Consider the following 11,426-nt stretch of genomic DNA (forward strand, 5'->3'; position numbering starts at 1 on the left):
GCGAAAAATGGGAAAGCCCTCTATGAGATGGATTGACACAGTGGCTGCCACAATGGGCTCAGGTATAGCAAGGATTGTGAGGCTGGCACAGGACTGGGCAGTGTTTCGTTCTGCTGTGCATAGGGTCGCTATGAGTCGGAGCCAACTCAATGACACCTAACAACAACAACAGCCCCTACTATTGTTTTGAAGACTAAATGAGATAATCCATATATAATATATAAATGTCCATATAAAGGGCTTAGCTCTGGCCTAAACCAAACCAAACACCAAACCCACTGCCATTAAGTTTGACTCATAGTAACTAACCTTCTAGGGAAGAGTAGAACTGTCCTATAGGGTTTCTAAGGCTATAATCTTTATGGAAGCAGACTGCCTCCTCTTCCTCCCACAAAGCAGCTGGTGGGTTTGAACCACCGACCCTCTGATTAGCAACCAAATGCCTTACCCACTGTGCCACCTAGAGCTCCTTCTTTACATACTAAGGGAGTTGTAACCACATTGGTACAATTCTTTAATTTTTTTTTTCCTTTTGAACAGGAAAATGGCAAAGCAGAAATTGAAAGCAGATGTTTAGGTTTGCCTGATGTGGCTTGAAACCCGTTCTCATTATTTATTAAGGCTTTATGTTACTGATTGCATAAAGAAAACTTGTAGGGGATGGGTGTTTCCTGTTAATTTTTCATGCTGGGTACTAGGCAAAGATTCAGGGAACTGTGGACAGAATTACATAGTGGGGCCTCCGGAGAAGGATCAGCACATTACAATCAAAACTTACCGTGCAACCTTTGGCAAAGTATCTGAAATAGGCCGTCTGGAGGTCAGGAAAATGAGTAATGATGCATGACTTGTATTAGTACTAGTTGGTTTTGTACCTGTAACTACATGCTGTCACAGTGATAAATGACTAGGATATTTTGTTGAAAAGGGAATGTATCTATTTTGTTATAACAGCCCTCAACCGAAAAGTAAAAGCGACACAGCTAATTAGCAGCATAGATATTTTCAAAGCATTTTTCTTCCCCCTTTTGATTACCCAAAATATTGTGGCCTTTTGTTTCTTTTTCTACTACTTTGGTACAGACTGAGTCAGTCCAAGGACTGAACAGGAGGGGATTAAAACACTGCCAGAAAAAGACTTGAATAAAATGTGAATCCAACTTTTTTTCTAATATTATCCTTTGTAGGACCCAACTTGATGTCCACTACCTTATTTCATCTCCCTCTAAACTATATCCAAATCATACAATTGAGTGAATTGATCTGGTGTTATGAGAACTAGGTAATTTTATAATATAAAAACCGATTCAATTTTAAAGATCAGTGTTTTTAATTTCAAAAAAGTAACAACTTTTTTACATCAGTTGGACAGTCTTAATGATCATGACTGTATCCTTCAAAAAAGGACATGCCTGTTGGGATTCTAGATCTCAAGGAATTTCAACCTGTCTAAAGAAAAGTGATAAACCTATCACTATCTTCAAGCAGTAATGAACCTATCGTGGGAATAGAACTGGAAAAGGAACCATTCATAAAGTTTACCCTCAAACCCTGACTCTGCCTCTAGGTGGCTCAGTGATTTGGGGCAAATCACCCAGTTTCCATCTACAAAACAAAGATGTTGGGTAAATTACCTTTTCTCTACCTTTAAAGTTCTTCTGGAGTCACCACCTCCCCCCTACAAGGGCCACTGATCCAATGGGGGATGAGAGGAGTCAATCTAGAAGTTCATTTTTAAAAGAAAGTTAGTTTAGTGGTGAGAAATCAGAAATAATGGAAAAGAGCAAATAGAGAAGCCTCTACAAATATTGCATAAGTAAAACCACTTAGCTGTAGACAGTAGTTTCTGGAGGTGACGAAATTCAAAGGAGAGTGAAAAAGAGAAAGGAAAATCAGGTACGTACACATTGAAGCATTAGTTCCCATTTTTACAGGTCACAAATGGTCCACTACTGGCAATTTCATATGGTTCAATGTCTATAGCCATAGCCGGAATCTTTAAACTTCAAACTGGGACGAATAAATAGGGACCACTCACCAGAAGCCTGGCGGTTCAAACCTACCAGCCACTCCTTGGAAGGAAGATTGGGCAATCTACTTCCATAGATATACTTGCCTCGGAAACCCAAGGAGGGGCCACTATGAGTCGAATCGACTTGATGGGCGTGAGTTTGGTTTTTTTTTTTTTTTTGTTTGTTTACCATACTAGCTTTGGGGAATAGCAGCATGAAAGCAGAAATATCCCTCACATGGGATCTGTAGCCCAACTTTGTGACCAGTTGCTGTTGAGTCAACCCTGACTCCTGGTGATGCCATGTATGTCAGAGTAGAACTGTGCTACCTACGGTTTTCAGTGGCTGGATTTTAGGAAACAGATTGCCAGGCCTTTCGTCTGAGGTGTCCCAAACCAGACTTGAACCTCTAGTCTTTTGGTTAGCAGCTGAGCTCACTAACTGTTTGCCCCACTCAGAGACTCCAGCCCAGCTGGGCGAATAACAGATTATTTCACTTCATTAGTCTCTGAAGCAAAACAAAACAAAAGTGTGTCCTCTGTCTCTCTCCTGTCACCACCATAACATCGGGACTGCTGGAAGCAGATGTAAATATAGTCTTTCCCAAAATATTGATCAGAGAGCCTCGTAGGGACTGGCTCTGGAAGTGTTCACTCACTGCACTTGAAAATTTTTTAAATGCCCCATTTGTGACGAGCGAGCAAATCAACTACCGATTTAGAACTTCTCCCCTTTTCTGTTTGTTTTAGCTATTCCTGAGAAATCTGTGAAGGAAATCCACAGGGCACCTGGTACCATCAAAGACACAATCAAGAAGCTGCTTGCTCACAAGAAAAGCATGAGAAAGAAGGGGAAAATTAAAAATACCCTCCCCGGGTGCACTGGGCCTCCTGCTCCTAAGGTTAACTTGCGGCCATTCAACCATGAAGAGAGTGTTGACTGGAGCAGGAAGTCCAATGGAGGAAAGAAAGGGCCTGAAGAGAGAAAAGACGGACTTGAGGGAGAGAAAGGAGACGAGAAAGCCCTGAAGAACCATGTGGAGCGGGAAGAAAGCCTTCGAGGAGATGTGTTTTGTGAGTATCACTTTACTTTCATACATCTTAAGGAAAATGAATTGTGACATCTCTTGGCAAAGGAAAGATGCCAGGCCAGTTTCACGACTTAAGGACAATGTTGTTCGCTGCCATCAAGTTGCCTCCAACTCATGGTGACCTTATGAACCACAGAACGGAAGGTTGCCTGGTCGTGCACCATCTTCATGGTCACTGGTATGTTTCAGTCCACTGTTAGAACCACTGAATACAGTTAAGTTCAGCCTTAAATCCTAAGACGTGGGGTTCTCTGTAAGGAACCTTAAAATCTTACTCAGATAGTAAATCCAAGGTGCTGCTCTGGATAGCCAGTAGGATGCAGCCTTTTCCCTCTGGGGCTTTCCTATTCGATCCAGGCCCTCTCTTCCCACTCCCAGCCAAAGAAATGTACTAGTTCCTGCAACATGCTTCTTCGGCTGCCACGCTACCCATGTGGACTCATGGTGAGCCCATGTCTGTCAGAGCAGAGCCAGCTCCATAGGGTTTTCAGGAGCTGATTTTGGGAAGCAGATCACCAGGCCTTTCTTCCGAGGTGCCTCTTCTGAGGGTGGCCTTGACCCACCAACCTTTGGATTAGTAGCCGAGCGTGTTAATAGTGTGCACCACCCAGGCACTCTTAGCCATGTGTGGCACGCCACAGATCAGAAGGACCCTCGCACGTGGTTCTGCCGAGCTCTATCATATTGCTTCTTAAAGGTGTTTTTTTTTTTTTTACAGGCTCAGCCCATGAAAAACCACGCAAAAGGGGAACTTCATGGTTGTGTAGTTATGATGTTGAAAGCCAAATTAGATCATTATGGGGGAAGAAAACCCACAATGAAGTTTGGACTGGATAACTGGCATATCCCCCCTGTGGGGGCCAGGTGTCCTAAGCACAGACCCCCTCAGGAAGTGCTTGCTCTCTTCCCACTGCCTGGCCACCTGACAGTTGCCTTAGGACTTAGCCTGGAATCCCTGGGTGGGGCAAATGCTTAATTCACTTGACTACGAATTGAAAAGTCAAAGGTTCAAGTCCACCTCCTGGGATGAAAGGCCTGGACATCCAGGACTGAAAACTCAGCCATTGAAAACTCTGTGCAGCACAGTTGTAACTCTGACACACATGGGGGCACCGGGGGTTAGGGTCAACTCCACAGCAATGGGTGGTGGCGGTGCTATTGGACTCAGCCCAGGGTGCAGCGGACAGGTGAGGAGAGGAGGCAGATCTACCGTGAAGCCAATAAAGCTTACAATTCACAGGTCCTTCCAAGTCGGGAGGGGGCAGTGGGCTAGAAAGCTCCTTTCTTTTTTTAACCTCTTGCTTTCATTTATTGAAAATGGAATAGCATTAAAATAAATTTCACAGGAAAATTTCCTCTAAATTCCAGTTTCTGAAAAACTTTTTTTTTTTTTTTTTTGGCCATATTCACTACCATTTTGGATCCAAGATATTAAGCTGAACCCTATGGAATTGCATTTTGATAAGTTAAAAAAGGTCAAATATCTGCAATGCCTCAATTGAACATAGCTGTCATTTTCACAGTTGGAATGCAGGACCCATGGGTGGCACAAACAGTTAAGTGCTCAAATACTGGAGGAACATTTAGCTGTTCAAACCTACTCAGAGGCACCTCAGAAGGCAGGCCTGGCATCTGCTTCTGAAAGCTCACAGTCTTGAAAACGCTGTGGGGCAGTTCTATTCTGCACACGTGGGATCGCCGTGAGTTGGAATTGACTCAACACTAACTCATGTCAACGATCAGAATGCACCGACACCCTTATATCAGGATTTTTCCACAGATCATTAGGAATTTGCCATCCCGTCATATAATCTTCACAATTATTATGTAAAGGTCATTCTTTTTACATCTTATTACCCAGATATTATCACAACATAAAATTTAGAAAGAAATCACCTATAATCTTACCACCTATCAAAGACAAATCTTTTCATTTCTTCACATGTATAGGGGGTTATATTCATACCCTAACTAAAACTTTACATTCTCCTGTTTTCACTTAATAGTATAGCATCAGCATTTTTCCACATTGTATAATAATAACAGTATCATCTATTTTTCTATATCACAATGAATGGAAGGCTATATAATAATCTCTTGTTTCCAGCACTAGAATTTCCCTAACATTCCCAAATCATTTAGAGTATTATTTATTATTTATTTCTTATTATTTCTTATTTAGATTATTATTTAGATTCCCAAATCATTTAGATTCCCTAATCATTTAGATTTGGGAATGAGAGTTTTTGAGAGTAAGCGACAACATTGCAAAACTATAAATAAATAAATAAACATCAGTATTGCTGGGGAAGGGGTTGTTTGTTAGTTTTTTTTTTTTTTTCCCTAAAATATAAACTCTCAGTGGGGAATAGGCCAAAAGATCATCTTTCTATACTGATCTAATACCTATAGAGAGAGTCACAGACTCTCAGTAAATACTCAAATCTACTTGTGTCTCTCATAATTCAAAATTCCATCTTAGACCTCAGCAAGAAGGCTCTGCACCCTAACCCATGATGGGGACAGAGGTAATCTTTAGACTCTGAGTCTCATTTTGTCCTACATTCATCAATTATTAAGTTTTTTTTAATAATTTAATAAAAAAAAGATATACTTATGGAGGTAAACCAGGGCTTTGAACCAGTTCTGCCTGATTTAGTCATAGCTGATGAAGCATAACCAGAATGGGCCTGAATTTGTAAAATGTAAGTGAATCAGAACAACAACTGAAATGGGAAAAATTACAGGTCAACATCCTGCTAGAAACTTAATCTCCCTCTTAGAAAACAATCACAGTATGCACATTGCTTAGCAACCAAATCTCTTGACTAGCAGAGTCAGAAACAACGATGTCCCCACTCAAACATGGGAGCTCACCATGCCACTTTGAATGTGTGTCGCACCCCACTGTCCTGGCAATAATCCAATCTCGTGCATCAGGCTCCTGGAAGGGCTCACTATGCCTCTTCTGAGTCTCTCATTCCTGGGTTTTAACCCACAATATTTCCTGTTCCAGTTACCATTCAGCATCACATAAATTTTAAAAATTCAGGTCTGTTCCAATTTCACTTCATCAGCCACGACCAAACTGGTTCAAAGCCCTGAGGTAAACTTCCATTGTCCTCAGTAGGAAACTGTATTTCTCAAAGTGCAATTAACCTGGGGTCAGTCTTTATAGCACTTTACAAAGGGGGGAAAAAAAAGCATTTTTGCATCAGTTAGAAAAAGTGCCCTACCATATTAAAACCACCATAATAACTGATTCAGGCTAAACGCCTCAATGGGTGCTAAAGTCATTGAATGAAAGACTGTTGGGGAATAAGATAATCATAAATTCTCAAGTTATCTCAAAATATCACCCATAGATTACTTATTAATTGCAAAAGGGAAATGGTACTTTCATAATGGAGAAACTGGCATACTGTGCCTAAACCAAATGCTTGATCATGACTTCATCAATGATGGACAGACTAATGTCCACAAAATAAAACATTAATTCTTAATTTCTATAAGGTAGGTCTTCATTTTTGGTTTCTCCAGAACTGACCAAGTGTTCTTTATTAGCCCCTAAGGTTAATGGAGCAGGTGAATTTGGTCTGGTTCTGGTCCAAAGAAAAACTCCAACATCCAAACTGGAATACACAGGTAAATAACACTTTCCTCAAGTATATGTTGGTTCATACTTTACATTTATTTGTAAGATGAGATGATTGTTTATGAATCACTGATTCACTGATAAACAAAAAAGGGAAAACTCCTGACACACAGTGACATTATTAAAATTGTAGGTCCTTGTGTGATTGACGGCTATTTATTTCTCCCCGCGCCCCTACCCTGACACATAGAATGAAGGGGTGAAGCAGACTACATGTGTGGAAGTGGGTGATAATTACTCATTTGCTTCAATTCCAGTGTCAGAGGGCTCACACTCTGAAAATCACTGGGTACAGAACTATGGCCCAACGTGCCTGTTATCAGTTACCTATTGCCACAAAAATGCTGTGTAACAGGCAACCGCAAGCTCTCAGTGGCCCACAGCAATAAGTACTAATCTTTGCTCATGGGTCTAGGGATCGACTGGGCAGTTCTGCTGACCTGAGTGGTAGGGGTGGGTGATCTCATCTGTGCGTCTGCAGTGATTTGTGGGCCTCCTCAGTGACTTTGCTGACCTTAGCTGCACTCTCTCACACACTTGAGGCTGGGGCAATTGGGCTGACTCAGCTGTGCTCCAGCAGGCCAGCCCAGGCAGAAAAAAGGAAAATGAGAAAAGACACCAAATGCTTGTGCTGGCTTAGGAATTGTGCAAGATGGACAGACCTGGATTTCAGACTGATTTTGGGTTCATGTTCAATTCCAGCACTCAGTATATGAAGGATCCTGGAAAAATCACAGGAGCTCTGGTGACACAGTGGTTAAGTGGTTCGAACCCACCAGCGACTCTGCAGGGGAAAGATGAAGCATTCTGCTTCCGTAAAAATTTAAAGCCTTTGAAACCTTATGGGGCAGTTCTACTCTGTCCTATAGGGTTGCTATGAGTCAGAATCAACTCAATGGCAATGAGATTAGTTTTGGATGTTTTAGACAAATCCCTTATGAACCTCAATTTATTTGCCTGAAAATGGGTCTGAATTAGAATTTTTGTGACAATCAAATCAAATGATATAATATATATAAAAATATTTTGCAGATAATTGAAATGTCAAGTATCAATTGTTGCAACTTAGATCTCTTATTCCCTTTCTTTGCCATTCCCTTATTCCTCAGCATAAACAGCTACTACCCCAATATAAGAGCTCCCTGAAACTGGCATTAGTTATAAATTAAGAGTATCTCTAACTTCCCCTTCTTCCCCAGTGGCATTTTATTATTATTATTATTTACAGCAGGGGTCAGCAAACTTTTTCTAAAAAATATTTTAGGCTATACTGTCTCTGTTGAAACTGCTTAACTGCCATTTTAACTCAAGCAGCCATAGACAATATGTAAATGAGTGGACATGGCTGCATTTCAATAAAACTTTAAATACAAATACAGGGGGTAGGCCAGAAGTTAGTTTGCTGTCCCATGATCAACATAAAAGTAACCAGCCACACTGGTTCAAAGTTTATATTAGCGATCCAACTATTATGTTTCTGTGACATCTCTAAACAAGGCAGTCATTCTATCACAAAATACCCAGTAACAATTTAGAAACTGGCTATGTGTCAGCTGATTTCTAATGGGAATGTTGGGATCATGAAGTAAAGAAAGTTTAATTACTTACATACTAAATGGATCTTGGTAAGTCATGAACTATATGAAAGTTAGTATTCCACAAAACATCTAGAAAGTTCTGGCAAGGTCTTCACTGGTTTATTTGAGTAGCAGAGGTTTCATTTTCTGAACTGAACTTTACAATTGCTTAAATTCTCTGTTTTGCTTTGCTTATGGGGATCTTGCCAATAACTTATTTTTCAAAAAATAGGCTTGGCTTTTTTGTGTGGTTTATTTAAGATCACAACAGAATTTGTTCAGAATGGCCTCACAGGTTTAAATATAAACAGGGTATCTGGTTTGGTACTATCCTAGAGGTCATTCAGTTACTCTGATCTGTGCTCTGCAATTGAAAGCAGAGGAACATGCTTTATCTTCCAAAGCTCCAAAAGTTAAACATTTTTCTGATGCTCTTAATGATTATGAATGTATTCTTTTTCTTAGCAGATTTAAACATTTCAGCAGACTGCAGCTTTGATCAAGGGATCTGTGACTGGAAACAGGATATAGAAGATGATTTTGACTGGAACCCTGCTGATCGAGATGATGGTATTTAGAGTTCAGTTATTTCGTGTTCTGCAATATGGTGAAAGGAAACAAGGTTCTCCAATGGCGAGAGAGTGATTCTTCTTGTCACTTGTTAGGTCAGGGTTGCTTGGCATCTTTGGAAACATTTTTACCTTCCAAGATCTCCCCTGTGAATGACTAACTTGGTTCAGCATATATTCTCCTCCTTAATCCCTCTCCCACCCACCTACCCTCACAAAGAATGCCCCAGTAAACCCTTTCCACATTCACTCTTCTGCTGCTGAAAAAGAGGTATTGGGCTGCATGAAAGGTTTGGAAGGGTTGATGGAAAGGTAGAAAGAAATTGCTCCTTTTTTCCCAATTTACCAGCCATGATGTTGTTTCAGAGACATAAATCCTAAAAGGAGACACGACCTTCACCTATACCTGGAGTTGGAATAGAGTTAACCCTTCAAAGCATCAAAACCATAGTAAGCCTCAAGTCAAGGACCAGAACATTTCAACTGAGCTTTCCCTTCTATTGCTTGAGAATTGCCTCCTGGCCACCTGGCCTTGTGTTTTCTCAACCTCAGCTCTGGACTGTGGGTTTCAAGCCCTTTCCAGTGCCTACTTAATGAGACTTAAGTTTCCCCCAGGAGCCCTGGTGGCACAGTAGTTAAGCGCTTAGCTGTTAAGTGAAAGGTCAGTGGTTCGCATCCACCAGTCACTCCAAGGGAGAAACACTGCTTCCGTAAAGACCGTTGTTTGTTGTTGTTAGGTGCCATCGAGTCGGTTCCAACTCATGGTGACCCTGTGTGCAACACAATGAAACACTCCCCAGTCCTGAGCCATTCTCGCTATCATTGACATGTTTGAGCCCATCATCATAGCCACCATGTCAATCCATCTCGTTGAGGGTCTTCTCCTTTTTTGCTCACTCTCTACTCTACCAAGCATAATATCCTTCTCCAGGGATTGGTCCCTTCTGACAACCAGACCAAAGGATGAGAGATGAAGTCTGGTCATTTTTGCTTTAAGGAGCTTATTTCAGCTGTACTTTCTCCAAGACAGATTTGTTCCCTCTTCTAGCAGTCCATGGACATTCAATATTCTTTGTCAATACCACAATCAAATGCATCAGTTGTTCTGTGTTCTTCCCTATTCATTGTCCAGCTCTCATATACATATGAAGCTACTGAAAATGCCATGGCTTTGCCTAGGCTCACCTTAGTCTTCAAAGTGACATCTTTGCTCTTTAATACATTAAAGAGGTCTTTGCAGCAGATTTGGCCAATGCAATACATCGTTTGACTTTTTGACTGCTGCTTCCATGAGTGTTGATCGTGGATCCAAGTGCATGTAATCCGAGCAGTAGTAAAGATTACAGCCTTGGAAACCCCATAGAACAGTTCTACTCTGTCCTATAGGGTCACTATTAGTCACATTGCTATGATCGGAATCAAGTCAATAGCAATGGGTTTGGGTTTTGGTTTAAGTTTCCCTGCTGGGTAGAACCATTGGCTTGCAGATCCCATTTGGAGTGTAAATCCAATCCCTGTCTCCTGAGGGCTGATCACATCATTAGGGACAACTGTTAAACCTTCAAGGACTCCAGTCCCTTACCAATAAAATTATTTCCTGGAAGTATACAGGTTCAGGCCTCAGTTAAAAGATTCTTCTTCTAGGTCCTTCCTCTAGACTAAATCCTCCCTGAAATATTTCCTTTCAAGCTCTCACATATGATGAGAAAAACTGGGTATCTCCTCATAAGAATTCCTTCTAGAACTTGAAGTAAGGGTAGAGGGGGCACATCCCAGAGAGTAAGTCTTGTGAGTAAGACAATTGCTAACAATTCAGGGCAAGAGCAGGGCAAGCTTAACCAGTCCAGAGACAATACACCTTTGGACAATACACTTTGTTGATTACTAACCTGAGCTTCTCCTTTCTTCCATCATCGCATCTCTACATTTAGGTCTAACAGAGCTGTATCACATTAACTAATAGGTAATTCAAGATTTTGACAGCTCACACAGTTAGCAATGACTTATATTGGGTATCCCATCAATGGGAAGTCATCTATTTACAAGCACCCAATTCACAAAAGGTCCCAGGGTCCTCAGCATCTGCCACACTCAAGTGGTAGCCCTCCTCTCCTGCCACCACCAGATCTCTGTCATTGTTGTGTGCCATCAAGTTGATTCTGACTCAGTGACCCTAGAGATCTCTAATGCAGGTGATTTCTAACTGACAAGAGAGCTTGTGTCCCAGAGTTCATTTCCACCTTAGCTGTTTGGAACTTGGAGTGCTTTTTTTCCACTGTGGTTCTTGTTGTTGTTAGATGCCACCGAGTTGTCTCCAACTCATAGCACAGCAGAACAAAACACTGACCAGTCCTGTGCTAGCCTCACGATCCTTGCTATACCTGAGCCCATCATTGCAGCCACTGTGTCTATCAATCTCATTGAGGGCCTTCCCCTTCTTCATTGACCCTCCACTTTACCAAGCATGATATCCTTCTCCAGGGAATGGTCCCTTCTGACAACACGACCAAAGCAGGTGAGAAG

The 11,426-nt window shown here is 41.4% G+C and overlaps 1 protein-coding gene across 1 annotated transcript in view; it reads left to right on the forward strand.

Annotated features, from left to right (window-relative positions):
• The window catches only part of EGFL6 (EGF like domain multiple 6), a 106,802-nt gene that overhangs the window by 81,480 nt on the left and 13,896 nt on the right, over window positions 1–11,426 (forward strand). The window contains exons 8-10 of the mRNA XM_007952839.1: window positions 2,762–3,085; window positions 6,667–6,747; window positions 8,803–8,904. Of these exons, the coding sequence (XP_007951030.1) occupies window positions 2,762–3,085; window positions 6,667–6,747; window positions 8,803–8,904 (507 nt within the window). The remainder of the gene's footprint in view (window positions 1–2,761; window positions 3,086–6,666; window positions 6,748–8,802; window positions 8,905–11,426) is intronic.

Source organism: Orycteropus afer, unplaced genomic scaffold, assembly GCF_000298275.1.
Source record: "Orycteropus afer afer isolate SDZICR_OR568_19922 unplaced genomic scaffold, OryAfe1.0 scaffold00360, whole genome shotgun sequence".
NCBI classification, from domain to species: Eukaryota; Metazoa; Chordata; class Mammalia; order Tubulidentata; family Orycteropodidae; genus Orycteropus; species Orycteropus afer.